Below are 19665 nucleotides of genomic sequence, written 5' to 3'. Positions count from 1 at the left end.
GAGTGATTTTGCTAATTCGAGGGTCTTTATTTGTGATTTCCCCTATATAATATTGCACTCCAGTGTCCTAACATTGGGTGCATTTCTGTCTTTCTTTTCATTTTAATTTTAAAAATAAAATAAAAATGCTTTCTTCAGCATTCCAATCCAAAAGACCAAAAACTCCAAAATTGATCATCCATTGACATTTCCCAGAGGCAGCCTTGTGAACCAAAATTTGGAACTTCCCCATCCAAATTTCTTCCTTTTGGTTCCTCCAAATTGCCAATGTTTTGTTTCCCAAATTATAGAGAGAGAAAAAAAAAGAAATAGAAAATAAAAATGTTAAGTTGGACGGTAGCTGGAAAGACCTACTCCCGCAAGAAGCTACTCACAATCTTCACGCTTGGCTCCAGCACCTCCCTCTCCCAAATTTCAGACCACCTTCCGCCGCTGCTCTTTCCCAACTTCGCCCTGAACACCTCCGTCGCGTCCACTCTCCGTAGGTCCCACCCTGACCCTCTTAGCCGTAAGATTTTCTCTATCTGTTTTTTCACAAGCCGACCCGTGTTGTCCTTTATCGCTCTTACGGCGTCTTCGTATGCCCCCTTCCGTACCCGATCCTCTTCGCATGTACACTCCGCGCTCAGCCCTGCCGGTGGGGGGTATCTTTTGAAATACCGATCGAACTCCTGCACACCGATGGCCTTTCTCAATCCGGTTCGATTCTCCGAGTCATCCTCTAAATCGTCGGCGTCCGGGTTGAAAAACTCGGCTAACTCTTCCACCATTCCCATGTCGAGCATGTCGTCGACTCGCTTCATCAAGTAATCTGACAACAGAGGAAATGACACGTCCACCCACAAGAAGCAGCAATCGTATCTCAACTCCGATGAGATCAAACTCGACGACGATGACGACCCATCGAATACATTTATCTCGGGGTCGAATCGGTCCGCGAGCAGAGCGTGAACGAACGAGTTAGACCCACCAACAACGATGGGAATCTTCCTCCTGGAAGTAATGTCGGAGATGACAGAGCCGGCGCGCAAGCGAAAATCTAAAGGCGTGAACTCTCCGTTTTGTGGGTCGACATCGCCGAGGAGATGATGAGGGACGCCTTTGCGCTCCTCAATGGGGATCTTGTTGGTGGTGATGTCGAGGCCTGTGTAAACTTGCATTTTATCCGAGTTAATGATCTCGGAGAAGGGGAAACGGGTTGCGAGGTCGATGGAGAGGCTGGATTTCCCGGCTCCGGTGGCACCCATTATGACAATCACCTTCTCTTTCCAGCGGTTGCGGCTGAAGATGGGGCCAGCATCCATGCGGAGCCAGCGGTTTTCTTCTGATAGAGGAAGAAGAAAACAGAGTAATGGGTGAACGGTGAAATCGAAAGGAGGAGCAATGGTGGGAACAGTGAGCAGAGAAAAAAGGAAATGTCATAAGGAAGAAGGATGTTGGATGTGAGGTTGGGGCGAGAGAGAGATATGGAATAGGAGACGAAAGGGTGTGTGTTGGTCTGTTGGACTGTTTGGTGTGGGTGTAGCAGAGGGGGAGAGAGAAGGAGAGATAGTGAGAGTGCGAGAGAGTGGCAAGGGTGAGGTTTTGTGGCGTCAGAAGTTGAGGTGAGAGCCGTGAGAGAAAGCTGTGTGCTGCTGGAAATGGCGTGGCATTCCCAAAATTAATACCAAATTGCAGAAGAAGCCCGCCCAAAGCAAAAATGGCTGTCTTTCTCTCGATCTGTCTCTCTTCGATCCTTTCTCCAAGCTTCCTAATTGGTCTATCTCTTACATATTCTGCGCTGATCTGCCTCTCTCCCTGTGTTTCTCGCAGAGCAGATGAATTAGACTGGAATGGTGATGCCATATGTATATATGGGGGTGGTAATACGTCCGGCATGTATATATGGTGGTGGTAATACGTCCGGCCATACGTCCGGCATATGTATATATGGTGGTGGTAATACGTCCGGCTTGGCCGGTGACGGTCCAACCCATATAAGTCGGGTTAAAAAGTATTGTTTAAAAGCGGATTGGCTTTTAACCAACTCTAACCCTCTAAGATAGGTTGGCTCACCAACCTACCAACAAGTATTTACCCTTTTTTTAAAAAAGTTTTTATTTTTTAATATTTTTTCTTATTTAATATTTTAAAAAATATAATGGGATTTTATTTTTTTTCTTGAAATATTTGATTAGAAGTATCAAATAATTATATAGGTATTTTTTTTAATTTTTTAGATATAATATTATATATAATAATACAATTATAAAATTTTTTAAAAATTTTAAAAATAAAAAAAATATGCGCGTTAGCCCGTGGGTTGGCGGGCTAACCTGCGGCGGGTTGCGAGCATGACAGTATGGGTTGGAAAGATTCATTTACTGGCGGGTTGACTTTTAGTCAACCCTCACCCGTTATTTTTGACATAAGTTCAACCTATATTACCAGTTCTATGTATATATAAGATCTCATATGATTTGAATTTGAATTATTTAAACAAAAAAAAAGCGCATTTATGTTCTGTATTTATTTGCAAGTATACATGTGGTATATATTGCATAGGGATCCGAGATCTATTTTGCTACATGCATAATATAAGGGTTAATTTGATTTTTAAATTGATTCTAAATATAAGACCTTAATCTATTTTGTTTGTTATATTTTTTCATTTTTCTAAACTAACCCTTATAGTAGTTACACATGTTAAATATTCCATCAATTAGTAATTTTAGCTAATATACATGATTAGTAATGTCCCGTTTGGTAGCAAGGAACTGGAAGGAGAGAAGTGGAAGTGGAAGTGGAATCAATCTTTTTGTTTGTTTGGTGCACTGGAACTCAATTCTCCGGGAAGTCACTTCCACCAAAAATGGTGGAACTGACTTCCACCCTATGACCCATGGAACCGGATCAGTTCCATGGAAGTGAATTTTTTCAGACCATTTTATCCTCAATTTTATAACTTATTGACAAGCTTGCCCTTAACATTATAACCCTCCTTTCTTCCTAAGCCATTTGACAACCTCCCCCTTCAGCAACCTCCGGCGATGGCAAGCCTCCATGAGAAGCATTGATAATGGCGAAGAAGCACCGGTGAAGACACCTTCGACTTCAGATCTAAAGGCAACGACGGCTTCATCTGAGATTAGGAGGCAGCAGATTCATCATATAGTAGGAGGCGACAACTTCAGATCTATGAAGTATTGGAGCCGTAATCATTTTCTGCCATCGTCCTTGTCTCCCACCGTTTCCCTTACGGCGACGATGCCGGCTTCAGATTTCTCAGATTCGAAGCCATGAGGGAGACTCGTGCAACCATCTTTTGCTGTGGTCCTCATGAGGGAGAGGTTGCGCAGATTCGCGACGATGAAGCCATGAGGAAGAGATTGCGATTTATCCGAAACTCTCCGTCCTCATCGTCTTCCTTTTCTCCTCTTATTTGATGAGGATACCTCTGCTTCTGAATCTTTTTTTTTGTTTGAATTCCTATTGATTATTGATGGCTGATAGTTGTTAAAAATGGAGGACAATGGTTGTGTTTTTGGTGGCCGGTGGCTGTGGTAGATTGCTGCGGCGGACGAGTGGTTGACGGCGCGACTTAGAAATTGGACTCTGGGGAGGTTTTTTTTTTTCAAGTCAAGGGCATATAGGTCTTTTCACATTATAAGTGGACATTTTTATCAAAAATTATATCTCACTTCCATTGGCATACCAAACATACTTTAGAATTCACTTCCACTTCTATTTCCACCTCCACTTCCACTTCTATTTCCACTTCCACTTCCATCAAAAACTCTTCCATCATACCAAACGAGGCATAAGAGTATTGTAAAAAATTCAACTCATATTTATTACAAATAATTAACTTAATAAATTTTTATAATTTATCTAAATTAGTCAACCAGTTAGTATTATATTAAGTATGGGAGGCAATGTTTAATTGATAAGAAATGAAAATGAGAAAATGGTCACGGGATAAATGGAGGCGAAGAAGAAGAATGTAATAAACGTGGAGGCGAGTTGATGATTTTCTCGGTTGTTCTTTTTAATTGTCGTAACTAATTTTGCCGTTAACAATGGAATATTATTTTCTCTTCTTCCTTTTTTTTTTTTATTGTTGTTAACTAGACATTTTATAAACTAAAATTGCCAAACTTATTAGCGGTGCTAAATTCATGACAAACAGATATCATTTAAAATGTCCATGACCCTGAGGGTCTTTTTGGTATTGGGGAAAGGAAAGTGACAAATAATTTTAATGAGTTTGTTTTAAAAAATTTTAAAAATGAGGTTAAAAGCCTGTAATTAATTTTTTCTATTCTTTTAATTACCTTATATTTTATTTTCATTAACATTTTATAACACCATTTCTTTAATTTTTTACGTTGAATACATTACAATTTTTTCCCTCCTTCTCTCCCCTCCAATCCCCTCGCACCAAATATAGGATAAGAGTATGAAAATTTTCTACTAAAAAATACTGAGGGTTCGATTTCATTTATGGCATCCGGTTAATGGTACTGCCCCTCTATATCAGAAAATCATCCGAGATAAAAAGGGCAGCGGCTTTCCTCCTCTACCCAAAACTGTGCCGTTTTGGGTGTTAAAACTCAAGGCTCTCCACTTTTTTTTCTTCTTTTTTTTTGGCAAATCAACATCTTTTACTCTGAAACATTTTTTAGTAGTATCCAGTATCTTAAAATAATTTTTAGTGCACCTGATATTTAAAAATATTGTTCAGTAGTACTCAGTACTTAGCAAGCTTCATTCTGAACTATTTTTCAGTAGTAACCAATATCCTAAACTAATTTTCAATGCATTTAGTACTCTGTATTATTTTCTTATAATAACACCCAATATTCTAAAATTAGTTTAGAACACCATGTGCTGTTTAAAAAAATACTGTATGTCCAACTTGCAAGATATTGGGTGCTACTGTAACGATATTTTAAAGTGTTAAATGCACTAACAATTATTTTAGGTTTCAGAGTAATAGATATTGGTTTCAAAAAAAAAAAAAAGTGGTCAGCCTCCATTTTTAGGATACTGAGTGTTAATAGAAAAATAGTTTAGAGTACAGTTGGCTAAACACTGGCTACTACTAAAAAATATTTTTAAATATCGGGCGTATTAAAAATTATTTTAAGATATTGGATTAATTTGGGGGGAAAAAAAAGGAGAGCCTTGAATTTTAACACCCAAAACGGTATAGTTTTGGGTAGAGGAGAAGAAATGGATGGCAAGGACAGAGGAGGAAAGCTGCTTCTAAGATGTAAGCAAAATAAATTTCTAAATAAATGTTAATAAATAGTCCTATTTATAAAAAAATTTATTTTATTCAGTATATTGGTTATTTATTATTTTATGATGAATGCTTTTGTTAATCAAGTAAAAATAAAACAAATTAAAACTACATTCAGTGGAAGACATTACGAATTAATTTTCTATCCAACCAACATACGAAAATAAATTTTAATCTTTCTATGTACAACAAAAAAGAATAATAAAACTATACAGATTATCCAACACTTGAAGTAAAGCGCACTGCAACTACTAATTTACTATGAGCATTGTACATATAATAATCGTTAGTATTAATGATGAATTATTTATTATATTTTATTTTGATTTGATTTTTTTGAATTTTTAAAAAAAATGATTCAGAATAATCAATGCAATTTTTTTGGTCAATACAAAGGAAATACCTCAATCATGAGCATCAACCTTACTAGTTGGTCACATGCTCGCTTATTGCAAATTAAAGGGTTAATTTATAATATCAAACTTGGAATACTTCTACAGCGCGTATAATACTAAAATTAAAAGAGTCAAACAAATTTAACATCATGATCTAATCTAGACAACTATTATTATCTTATATTTAGTCAATTTTATTGACTCTGGGGATGCAATTTTAGCTTGATTTCTCAATCAGGATATATCTTAAATATGACATATGCAAAATGTGAAATCATAACTATTGTTAAATTTGACATTTGTGTATCGCGCAAAATTTTAAAAAATAAATTGTATTATTTACCACTTTAAAAATCATGCAATTTGTTAAAATCTTTATATTATGTATACACTTAAGGGGTGTAATAAGAACACAAATGTTTAGACTTTAGGGGCTTGTCTGGTTTGAAGGAAGAGTAGGGAAGGGGGGAAGAGTGGGGAAGGTTTTAACCTTGTTTTATTTGGTTTGATTAAAAAAAAGAAGGAGGGAGGGATATTTAATCATCCTTTATCTGGCTCAAGAAAGGGAGGAGAGTAATAGTAATAATCAATTTACTATTTTATCTTTATATATTAGTTATATTTTTATTTATATATTATATAAATTAATTTACATCTTATTTAAAATTATATAATTCAATAAATAGTCAATCTTATCATATTAATATGTGTATTTAAAAATTATTACAGTAATTTTTTATTTTAATAAATTTAATAATATAATTTTAAATAATTAAATTCATAAATTTTATACGCTCCAAAAAATAGAATTTTTGTTCTTTTTTATTATTATTTTTTCCCAACTTTAAAATATATTTTAATTAATAACATAATATATTTGTAAGAATTGATTCATTTTGTAATAATATAATTTTTCATTGCAATAATATTTTTATTTTAGATTAATTTTTATTATAATATATTTTTAATTATAATAATATATATTTTTATTTTTTCTTATGATAATATATTTTTATTTAAAATAAATCTTATAATAATATATTTTATTAATGAAATATCACAAAAATATGAGAGTAAAATGGTCTAATACTTGAGCTCTCCTCCAAAAAATTCCAATTTGAGAGAAGCTAAAATAGGGGGGAGGGAGGGAGGGGAGTGAAGATTTTAATTCCCTTCCCTTCCAAAATTTCTAACCAAATGAGGAAAGGGGCTTATTTTCCCTTTCCTCCAACCAAACACACCCTGGATGTTTGGCATAGAATCAGGGATATGAGAAAGAAAGTATAATAGTTTTTTATTCCGCCACAAGTAAAGAGATGATTTTTCCCTCTGAAAAATGGCTTGGTTAGATATATATTTATTTTCTTTAAAAGATTTCTTCAAAAAAGATAGCACATCTAACATAGTTGAGTCTTATACATGGCTCAATCTGATTTGATTCTATTTCTATTTAAACAACTAAAATTTCATACAAACTTTTTTTTTGATGTTTTATAAATAAATTATAGGAGTATTTTATAACAACTCAAATAATGTTTTTGCCAATAAGTCATCGTATTACTTATGCAAGATGATTTTACAAGAAAGGTTTCATCAACTCAAGATGAAATCTAGCTAGTCCTCTTCTACACCATAAATTAAAAGACTTAATTAAGCTCAAACTTCGTCAAAGTTGATTCTTGGACCAATTTTGCCAATTTTGTTGGTAATACGTACGACGGTAAACTAAACAACTTAAACTTACCAGAATTTCTTGCAAGATAAATCAAATTATGTAAGCATGAATCTTACTAGTCTAATGGATGAGCTCATGAAAGTCTTATTGGAATAGTTCGATTCCTTGTTCTACATTTAATTTTAATTTTGTTTTAAAAGGGCTACGGAGATTCCCATATATTACTAGGAGTTTGAGACTCAATTCCTGATAGTTTCATTTGTTATGAAATTTAGATTTTATATATTAATATTGTGATAATCTGGCAATAAAAATTATTATGTTGATATTAACCATCACTTACCGTACATATTAAATATGTAATTTTATTTATTTTTCTCCTTCTTCTTGTTTTGTAATTTTATTTCTTTTTTAAGGTACGTGTGAGAGAAAATCCCTTGCTCAGGATCAGAACGGTCAAAGGTATCGACTTTTAATAAGAAAAAATCTTTAAAAAAATAATTATTGAATTTCAAAATTTTAAATCAATATTAATTATTACATTCATCAAGAAAATGAAAATGTTCTAAAAATAAATAACAACATGTTTTTGTAATAATTCTTAATTTAAAATTTTAAAATTCAACTTCTGTTTCTTTTGGGTATTTTCCCTTTCAACAAAGTAGCAAAATCAATTCCATGGACTTTACATCTTTGAGGCGCTTATGGTTATCTCCTCGTCCAAGCAAACCTTAAAGGGTCTCGTATATATTTTTTTTGTTATTGAATTAATCGTTATTATTATAGTTAGTTGATTATGATTTCAATTTCATATAGGGCTGTCAAAACAGGCCAAGCCCACCTAGCCAACCTTTTTAAGTAAGGGGTTGGACTTGTACTTTAGGTAGTTTAAAAATAAATTAGACTTGAAAAGACTAGCTTTATAGGGCTTAGAAAAAAAAAGACTAGTCTGTTAGGATTAAGGGTCAGTCTTTTTAAACCCTCCTATTTTTTATTATTTATAGAGTTATAGATTAACCTTTTATGAAGAAGTTTGAATTAGAAAAATATTTAGAAGTACCAATACTCAAGCCAAATAATTGAAAAGAATTAAATGTTTTGGACTGGTAAAAGAACAATTAAAATCAATTTTCAATTATTTCAAGAATGACAGCTGATATTCTTAGCATTCTAATCACTACAATAGCTAGTAAATTTTTCTTTACCATTAGTTCACATGTCTTAACAAAGTGTAAACATTTTTTTATTTGAACAAATGTTCAAACTCTCATTTACACTCATAACTATTGTATAGTTTTATTTTAGATAAGGGAGATAAAGACAAATACCTTAATATTTTTACTACTGAAGAAGAGCTCACTTGTAATAAAGAACAATCAAATATTACTGATCTTATGATACTGATAAAAGATGAAGATAAAGATAATAATCATGTTGATATTGTTAATCTTAGTTGTAAGGTTTTTATCTTTATGTTTTTCCTATTTCATTAGATTTTTATTTTGGACAATAATTTATTGGTATTTAATGTTTTTGATACGCCATTAGTTTATTTTACTAATATTTATAATTTGAATAAAAAATCTTGGAAGTTTTGTTGTTTTATTTTTTATTTTAAAGTAATTAAATAGAATTTAAATTTTAAAAATTAACATAAAAAGGTCATCTCTTTTAAGCCATGAACCTACATGTCCAAGGACCGGATTTTAATAATTAAATAATTTTAATATATGCGGACTTTAAAGGACTAGCCTTTTTAGGTCTTGGCCCTTTAAGGACTAGCCTTTTAGGGCCGGATTGGCCTTTACTGACAGCTCTAATCTCATAGCGCTTAATCATTAGTTTGGGAAAAAAATACCATATCCTCAAAAAAAAAAGAGCCATTATTATATATTGTTAAACTATATAAAATAATGTTGGCAATATATATATATAATAAGAAATTATGTAAATTTGGATCTCAAATCCATTGCATTGACAAATTGGTCCATCCTTTTGTTTTTAGTTACGGAATAGTAATTTCGTGGGGAAAAAAGTAAATAACTTTGGCTCAATAAAAGCTTATTAACATTTCATGATTATTTTGGCCAAAAAAAATTCCATGATTATATATATTGAGAAAATTATTATATATTTATATATTGATTTTTTCAGGCAATATATTTTGACAAGAAAATAGTTTATTAAAGAATTATTGGGGAGCAAGAGAGCATGTAACGGCCAACAATCAACGGTAGTTGTGTAGAAACGGCCCTATTAGTTTTGGGCCCATCGTGGTCGATCCGGGCTCATACTTTTAAATATTCTATTCATTTTTATTTTTTCAAGTGCAGTAAGATTGCAAAATTTACAATAAAAAGTTTCCGAAAATAAATTATCCAAAGGATATTCATTTTTTAATGAGTGGATGAAATATGGAAAAAAAATCTCGTAATGAAGTTACAATGATGAATTTCCTTCTAAATTTTCATTAACATTGTTAATATTATAACTAGAAATAGAATAATAATATCTAGTTAGCCAGAGTCAATATGAAAAGTTTGAAAAAAGAAGAAATTTCATGTGCCGCATAATTCATGGTGATTTGGATTTTATATATGTAGATATACATATGTTATTGAGAATAAATCTTTGTGTATTTGCACGGAATTTAAACAAAACTGAATCATATTATTATTATTTATATCTTATATATTTAGTTTATTTATCAAACAGCACACGATAAAGGAGAGCTACACTAGCTATTGGGAATTAAGGAGCTTATGTGATTATTTTAATATCTTGAATTGTGTTGTAATTGATGTCAGAATTTTGTTAAATTAAAAAGTGCTTATAAAAATACAGCTTTTATGTGAAGAAGCTGATGGAAGAAAATAATTATCAAAAATTTCTAATGACAATTTAGGGGTTGTTATTTTTTATTATAAAATTTATCATTATAAGATACTCAGTTGTTATTAAAAATTTTTAATAATTGTGTTTATTTTCTTGAGATTTCATAACAATTGTTCCTAAAAAAAATTATTTCTTATGTTATGCTTCTAATAATTGTTTTAAAATAAAAACAAAAGTCTAAAAATAAATAGAACGTTAAATATAAGACGCGCCCCTGAAGCGAAAGATGTGACAGACACAGGCAATAATAATGGCTAGCTCGAACCATTGTCATATCTGCCAGGGAAAGAACAAGCTGCAAATTCCGAGTATCTGGCTTCTCAACGTCAATTCTTCCGCAGCCTTTTTTTTCTTTCTACTTTGGGTCCTTTTTACATGTAACTCAATCATCAAATAATGCTCTTATTAGCAGTAGAGTTGAGTACCAAAAACAAAAGATATTTTATTGTTAAAATTAAATATTATTTGTCCAAAGTGCATGCAATTATATACTATTCCCACTCATAAATATAAAAGCTAGTTGACTAATTTGAATAAATTAAAAAAAATAAATTAAGTTAGTTATTTGTAATAAATAGATATTGTATTTCCTAAAATATCTTTACTAATCGAGTTTATTGGCTAGAACTATTATTATTAGAAGGATTATCTTGAAAAAAAGAGAGATAAAGTAGATTCAGGTCTTATATTTAAGATCAAAATAAAATTCAAATAAAATCTTATATTAAAGACCGGAAGTAGTATTCGAAAATCTTTCTTTAGCACATTCATAGGCAAGAAAAAAATGACAACTGTCTCAGCAAACTATCACCCTTCGGCTCTATTTTATAACTTGCACATGTGACGTATTATTTGATCACTTAACATTATACTACCTTTATCTTTAGTATAAGAATTAGTTAACTAATTTGAGGATATTAAAAAAATTAATTAAGTCAGTTATTTATAATAAATAGGTGTTGTTTTTTTTTAAAATATCATTGCTAATATATTAGAATTATCCTTTCATGAAAACCTTTAATATGTACAATCACTATAAAAATTATTTTGAAAAAATAGATAAATATAAAAGACAAAGTGGATTGAAATCTTATATTTTAGAATAAAATTAAATATCTAACAAACTCTTATATTAGGATTAGAGTTGATATCATATTTCATCACTCTCACTAAAAATTATTCAAGATCCTTTTTTCCCTGCATTTTCCATACATAACTTGCTGCTATATGAATAAATAATATATATATATATATATATATAATGTGAAAAACTTCAAGATTCAGTAATTTTCAATTTTTTTTCTGGGAAAAAACCTACGGCCAAGTCAATACCAATTTGCTCTCATGACATTGTTTAGCCCGTAAAGTTTAGTGTTATTTCAACTTGATAGATACTATTAAAACATAGAAATTGATGCCAGCCAGCCAAATTTGAAAGAGATCTGATCTGGTTCTTGTTTTTTTCGCGCAGGGAAATTAAAGTGACTCGCATGGTTAGAAAAACTGAGTAAAAGTAAAAGATCTTTCACTAGTTCAATTCTTTTGTGATAATTAAAGCATCAGAACAGATATCGATCGAGGGGGTGTTTGGCAAAACTGAAACCTAAGTTTCAGAAGTACTTTTCCGCAAAACGAGATAACCTCCTCAACATATTTACTTCGTAATCCGTAAAAGCACTTCTGAAACCATGATTTGGTTTCTATCCAAACACCCCCTCGATCGATAGAGATCTTAAGTGGAAATGGTCACTGGTCAGAAGAGTTGAAGTTTAGGAGTTGAAGATAATTAATCGACCTTGTAATGATGACATCCTCTCATGATTTGAAGACCTTAATACTCTTTTTCTCACTCCACTAAATATCTAATACTCCTTGGATATCCTAAACCATGGTTTGGAGACCCAAATCATGATTTGAAGAAAGAAACTGTTAAACAGGGAGAAATATGAAAAAATCATGGTTTTAGAGTCTAAAACCATACTTTCTTGTGAAGTAGATTGATTTTGCTTTTTGGCTCAAATTTTATTAGGCAGAAAAGGGCCAACCGTTACATGACAAATAACCCTCAATTATTCATTTCCTTTTTTCTAAAATCTTTAAAGAAAATTAATGTTTTTATGTTAGCAAAAAAAAATCATTTTTCTATAAACATATTTAATCTTATATTTTATAAATATATATACACATTAATTATATTTTCTTATATATTATTAATTATATGTGTAAAAAATATATTATTGACAATTTTATTCCTTCAAATTAAAATATATTATAAAATCTATCTTTTATATAGTTTCATATTAACTATACTTTTTTTAGTAATTTGTATATATAAAAAGTTTTTCTGATAACAACTATCCAAATATTTCTCGCTTTATCAGAATCGTTTTTTACAAAATCTATTATCTTAAGAATATATTCTTTAGAAGCTATTCTCTAAACCATGATTTAGTTTTATCCAAACACTTTCTAAATATATAATCTATTTTGTATTGTAATTTATACTATAAAATGAGTTTTATATTTAAGACAGGAGGAGTAACATTTGTATACTCGTATGCTTGGTTATGCCATTCGCGAAGAAAAATCAAGGGGAAATTTCACTGTAGGACCGCAGAAGGCAAATAATTTCAAAGAGCCCCCAAAACTTTCTAAAACCTCACTGCAGGACCAAGGGACCAATCTGATATTAATTTTTAGAGTGAGATTACAATAATACCCCTCCCTTTTTATTTTATTAAAAAATAAATATTTACGGAGTTACTGTTCCGGCCACCGGAGGTCGGAGAGGTCCGACCATCGGCGCTCAGGTGGCCGCCGTCGGGGTCCGGTCACCGGTGGCCGGAACAGTAACTCCGGCGGGGACTCCTGGTGGCCGGAGTTTTTTGTTTAAAACAAAGTGGCCAGGGAGGGTTTGACCCAGGACCCCTTGGCACACCAAAAGAGTTGTAACCACCAAGCCAAGGCAACCCATTCAATCATAAAATGCAAATAAAACTACATATAACAAAATAAACGCAACAGTCCAAATGTAAGTGAACAAGTGAAATTAGACGATTTACAAGTGGAAATTTAGAAATTTGCAACAAAAGTTAGGCAATTTACAAATAACATAATAGAAGTCATAACCCAAAATGCAAGTGTTTAGGTGCAAATGAGCAAAGTAAAATTTGAAGATTTACAATAAAAGCTTATGGATTACAACCCAAATTTGGCAACACAAGAGAATTCACAACCCAAAATGTAAGTGTTTGAATGTAAGTGAACAAGTGAAATTAGACGATTTACAAGTGTAATTTAGCAATTACAACAAAAATTAGACAATTTACAAAGAACATAATAGAAGTCATAACCCCAAATGCAAGTATTTACGTGCAAATGAGCAAGTGAAATTTGAAGATTTATAATAAAAGTTTATGGATTTACAACCCAATTTGGCAAACACAAGAGAATTTACAACCCAAAATGTAAGTGTTTGAGTGTAAGTGAACAAGTGAAATTAGATGATTTACAAGTGTAATTCAGCAATTTACAACAAAAATTAGACAATTTACAAATAACATAATAGAAGTCATACCCCAAATGCAAGTGGTTTAAGTGCAAATGAGCAAGTGAAATTTGAAGATTTACAATAAAATTTTATAAATTTTACACCCAAATTTGGTTAACACAAAAGAATTCACAATCCAAAATGTAAGTGTTTGAGTGTAAGTGAAACAAGTGAAATTAGACGATTTACAAGTGGAATTAGAAATTTACAACAAAAATTAGACAATTTACAAAACATAACATAATAGAAGTCATAACCCCAAATGCAAGTGTTTGAGTGCAAATGAGCAAGTGAAATTTGAAGATTTACAATAAACTTTTATGAATTTACAACCCAAATTTGTAGTAAACACAAGAGAATTCACAACCCAAAATGTAAGTGTTTGAGTGTAAGTGAACAAGTGAAATTAGACGATTTATAAGTGGAATTTAAAAATTTACAACAAAAATTAGACAATTTACAAATAACATAATAGAAGTCATAACCCCAATGCAAGTGTTTGGCAAATGAGCAAGTGAAATTGTCGAATTCACACTTGCAAATCTATAAACTTTTGTTGTAAATCTTCAAATTCACTTGCTCATTTGCACGTAAATACTTGCATTTGGGGTTATGACTTCTATTATGTTTTTGTAAATGTCTAATTTTTGTTTGTAAATTGCTAAATTACACTTGTAAATCGTCTAACTTCACTTGTTCACTACATTCAAACACTTACATTTTGGGTTGTGAATTCTCTTGTGTTTGCCAAATTGGGTTGTAAATCCATAAGCTTTTATTGTAAATCTTCAAATTTACTTGCTCATTTCACCTAAACACTTGCATTTTGGGTTATGATTTCTATTATGTTATTTGTAAATTGCCTAACTTTGTTTTGCAAATTTCTAAAATTCCACTTGTAAATCGTTTAATTTCACTTGTTCACTTACATTTGGACTGTTGCGTTTATTTTGTTATATGTAGTTTTATTTGCATTTTATGATTGAATGGGTTGCTGGCTTGGTGGTTACAACTCTTTTGGTGTGCCAAGGGTCCTGGGTTCAAACCCTCCCCTGGCCACTTGTTTTAAACAAAAAAACTCCGGCCACCGGAGGTCCCGCTGGAGTTACTGTTCCGGCCACCGGTGACCGGACCCTGACGGCGGCCACCTGAGCGCCGGTGGCCGGACCTCCGACCTCGGTGGCCGGAACAGTAACTCCGGTAAAATTTATTTTTAATAAAATAAAAAGGGAGGGTATTATTGGTAATCTCACTCTAAAAATTAATATCAGATTGGTCCCTTAGTCCTGCAGTGAGGTTTTCAGAAAGTTTTAGGGGCTCTTTGATATTAATTGTCTTCTGCGGTCCTACAGTGAAATTTTCCCAAAAATCAATGTCAAAAGGAAAGAAATTAGAAGTGCGTGCAAAAGGTGCAGAATAGTGTAATTGAACTTCATCATGCTTATCAAGGGCCCTTTAAAACGTGGTATTCAATTTCTATCCACGATCTCTCTTATTCTACCTCTTCTATATGTTTAATTTTTGTATATTTATATGAGGGCAAAAAAAAAAAGATTCATATCTTTATATTTATGTATGTTTCCCCACGAAAAATGATATTATTGAAATGGGATTCTGAAATCAAAGTAATCCTAGTGAATATTCATATAAATGAAAAGCTAGCAATATAATTCATCATTAATAAATTTTATCGACGCGTGCAAGCATATAGGATTCCCTAATTGAAAAACAGTGAGTAATAATTGTTATATGATTAGAAAAAAACAGGAGGGTTTAGCTAGCAGCTGAAATGCTATCCGTTTGAAAGGTGCATTGAAAATTCAATTGGGTGTGCGATCTTATCTTTGAATGATCATTTCAAATCAGCTTCGATAGTCTCCATTTCATACTTAGCAGCTTTATCCATCAAGGCATACACAAAACTAACCCCTGCAACTTCTCTCTATGTATGTATATATATTACCTCCGGTTCTTAATACAAGAATTTATTTGATATTTATTTTAGTTCTAAATATAAGACTTTAATATACTTTTCTTTTATATTTATTTATTATTTTAAGATAGTTCTTATGGTAGTTCTAGGCTTCTAGCTAATATATTTAATTAGTAGGATATTTTAGAAAAAATAACATATATTTATTATAAATAACTAACTTAACTAGTTTTCTTAATCTACTTAAATTAATCAACTAGTTGGATTGGAGGTAGTATATATATATTGGCATAGCAAGCGTGTATTCTTTACATACGGTATATATTATTGTTCAAAGGTGTGGTAAGGTAGCTCATCATCATCAGTAGACAGCATGCTTAGATGAAACTTTATTTTATTAGAAACTGATTTGATCTGCTAATTAATCGAGGAAAAAGAACTGGGGTTGCTTTCTATATAAGGCATATATAGCATATCATTATAAATTCTTCATGGATATATGGAAGATAGAACTTTTTGGACGATCTGTGCTGATCGGATGGGCATAGCATTGCTCAATTATTATGTGAATTAATCATCAGATGTATGTACGGTTCAGGCTTCCACACACTTGATTATTTTATAGCATGTGTTAATCAACGCCTAGGCCCACTCTAGATTTGGGAGATCATCAAGGGTTCAAAAATGATATTGTATTTAAATAATAACGAGGAAGAAATTGTTTGGATTGCCCACTTTGAAAAGCTTTGAACTGATCTTAAATTAGTTTCTTCCTCCTTTTGGCTAAAACCATGCGCACTACGACTTGTGTTCCTACTTTATTTTCTGTATATAATTACACCAAGGAAATAAACCTACCTTTGAATCAATTTTTTATTGGAAAGGACAGCTGCTAACAGTTTGAAGTTTTATATACATAATTGAACATAAAAAACTTCTGGTTACTTGACACTCATGAGTAAAAACTTTTGAGTCAAATTTACACATTAACCCTCTCTAATATTATAATGGGTTAAGGTGCGCCCAGCACCCCGAACTATTTACCCAGGTGCGTCTAGTGGCATAAAGTAATTTTGGGTGCATTCAGTGTCCTAAACTAATTAAAATGGTACGTCCATATCCCAGGCTAACAGAAATGTTATGTTTAACTGTTAATTTCCTGACTCAACTTAAAGTTGACCCCAGATATTCTACATGGTAGACACATGGGCACCCGATGTGTATTATTCTTACTCAAAAGACAATTTATTTAGAAGAAGAGGAAGGAAATAAATTCAATTTTAAGTAAGAATAATACATATCAAATGTCCATATGTCTACCATTTAGAATATTTGGGGTCAACTTTAAGCTGAGTCAGGAAAGTAACAGTTAAACATAACATTTCTGTTAGCTTGGGATATGGACGCACTATTTTAATTAGTTTAGGACACTAGATGCATCCAAAATTACTTTAGGCCACTGGACACACCTGGATAAATAGTTCAAGGTGTTGGGCGCACCTTAGCCCTATTATGATATATATAATTTTTTCTCTTGAAAAATAATTCAGCAATTCAAAAATGCACTGATTTTTACGATTAATACATCCTATCAAGTTCTTATCTAAAACGTTAATGATATATGTATTTTAAAGTTTTTTTTTTGCTTATACATGAATTATAGATAGGACCTTATGATTGAGGGTGTGTGTTGGATGAAACCAAACCATGGTTTGGAGAATAGCTTCTGAAGAATAATTCTGAAAAAAATAAATTTTGAGAAGAATAGATTTTGTGAAAAAGTGATTTTGAGAAGTGTGAGTGTTTGGATAGTTGTTATTAGAAGTACTTTTTATATATACAAATTGGCATAAATTAATATGATAATTATAGAAAAAATATATTTTATGATATATTTTAATTTGAAGGAATAAAATTGTTAATAATATATTTTTTATTAACATATATTAATAATATATAAGATAATATAATTAATAAATAATTAATATGTATATATATTTATAAGATATAAGATTAAAATATTTATAAAAATATGTTTATAAAAAAAACAATAAGATACATATCCTATAGGCTTTCACACTCTCCCCTTTTTCCTCTAAAAGTAAAAAATTTCTGCTTTTCTCAAAACCATGGTTTTGAACCCAAACCATGGTTTTGATTTTTTTAAGGGTGTTTGGTTAACATTTTTCCCAAACCATAGTTTGGGTCCCAAAACTATGGTTTGGGGTGCTTGCCAAACACACCCTCAATAACAATGACCGCATTTCGTTTAGTTTCTTTAATTTGCTAAATAACCTTGAATCGGACATATCATATATGTATGATTTTATTTAATCATGATAGGGGTTGTAGAGATGCAGACGCGCGCCCGCACAAGACGCACACACGCGCGCACACTATTGATCCTAAGAATTAAGAATCAAACTTCTCTTAAAATGTCTGGTAAAAAAAAACTTCTCTTAAAATGGAACACACACACACACTCTATGCTCTCGAAGAAGCAAGTTTTAGCGATGGAGCTTTATATGACTAGAAGTACTTGAAGTTCGCGTCTGCATGTTTTTGAGCATACTATTGAGCCTAAGAATTAAGAATCAAACTTCTCTTAAAATAGAACTGTATATACCATATTCTATCTCCAGTTTTAATTATAACAAGGTCTTATAATTAGAACTGGAGGTAGTATAATACCACAAAGTCGAAAAATTAGGTGCAGCATGCTTTTGTTAAGTTTCATAAAAGGATTTAATTTACCTCATTATATTGGTATTAAAATAATGGCTTTGTTTGTCGTATCGTTTGAAAAGTGAGGAAGCCGACCAATTTCTTTCAGAGGACAATTGAAATAACGACGTACTTAAGATAATGGCGTTGACGTGGCGCACCGGCGCATTCAGTTAAATATGTTGACCATAATTAATTAATTATATATGATTAACGCTTAGGCCAATCTAATTAACTAGAAATCTTAATGACAGTGACATACTATATCCTTCCCCTTAGACTTGTGATGGAATGTGATTCATGAGTGGGGCTGCATTCATCATGATCCTGATTAATTAGCGTGTCCAAATTTGAATGCAATGCATGAGTATGCAATGATTAATGGCTCCCGTCATTGTCATTTCACACTGACAAATTAATTAGTTGTTAGAATAGAGTGTTTTGAAAATGGAGTAGTTAAGATGAAAGGATAATTAAGCAAGTTCTAAAACATGAATGAGAATGTCATATTATCTTTAGAATAAGAGATTTACTTCTTATTATTATATGATTGTTTATTGTTTAATGCAAGGTTCGTATATATAGATTTGCTTCTGGATTTAACTTGAAGAGGCCCTTCAAAATTATGAGATTCTCTTTATTAAAAATGCAGAATCAAAGAGTGAAAATAAGAGGCAGAAAATTCTATGGTTGTGTGCATTTAGAATCAGTTGTTTATAGTTAGGTTGACTTTACATGATCTGATCATGCGTGTCTTACTATAAAATTTGAATTTGAGTTCTAACTTCCAATGTGGTTATTCATTTTCCATGATTTCTACCATCTTGTCGTTTGTAAGGAAAAATACCCAGTCGCAAATGTAATAGTTAGTAACACAATTTATTTTAGTTCCAAATATAAAACTTTAATTTACTGTGTTTTTCAAATTTATAATTCTTTTCATAGATCCTCCCTATTGATGGTACATATTAAAAGATTTGTTTTAAGAATCAAAGTAAGGTGGTATTCAATGCAAATGGCTGAAAGATATTTTTAAAAAATCAACATTTAACTAATTTTCTTAAATATCAGAAATTAGTTATCTAACCTTATTATTTATATGATTGTATTGAAAGGAATAGTTGTTTTTTTTTTTCGCTTTGTACATGTTGCTTGTCTAAAAAGCTTTGAAAAGATACACAAACAAGTAATTAACTTTTTAAGTCTGTT

The 19665-nt window shown here is 31.6% G+C and overlaps 1 protein-coding gene across 1 annotated transcript; it reads right to left on the bottom strand.

Moving 5' to 3' along the window:
- Window positions 1-350: 350 nt before the first annotated feature.
- LOC114736799 (adenylate isopentenyltransferase-like) lies at window positions 351-1845 on the bottom strand. The gene is made up of 2 exons (XM_028924673.1): window positions 1668-1845; window positions 351-1324 (listed from the first exon to the last, which is right to left on the bottom strand). Exons 1-2 carry the CDS (start codon window positions 1843-1845, stop codon window positions 351-353), a joined length of 1152 nt encoding a protein of 383 aa, XP_028780506.1.
- Between the last annotated feature and the right edge of the window lie 17820 nt (window positions 1846-19665).

This window comes from Neltuma alba, unplaced genomic scaffold (assembly GCF_004799145.2).
Source record: "Neltuma alba isolate B1F8T4 unplaced genomic scaffold, ASM479914v2 tig00002746_pilon, whole genome shotgun sequence".
In the NCBI taxonomy this organism is placed as follows: Eukaryota; Viridiplantae; Streptophyta; class Magnoliopsida; order Fabales; family Fabaceae; genus Neltuma; species Neltuma alba.
The sequence above is the reverse complement of the archived record's forward strand: the minus strand, read 5'-3'. Positions and strand labels throughout refer to the sequence as shown.

Excerpts from the sequence above, each read along its gene's own strand:
- LOC114736799 (XM_028924673.1), bottom strand. The coding sequence starts at position 1,845 with ATGGCATCACCATTCCAGTCTAATTCATCTGCTCTGCGAGAAACACAG. Across the intron at positions 1,325-1,667 it reads CGGGCTTCTTCTGCAATTTG|AAGAAAACCGCTGGCTCCGC; the intron begins GTATTAATTTTG and ends TTCCTCTATCAG.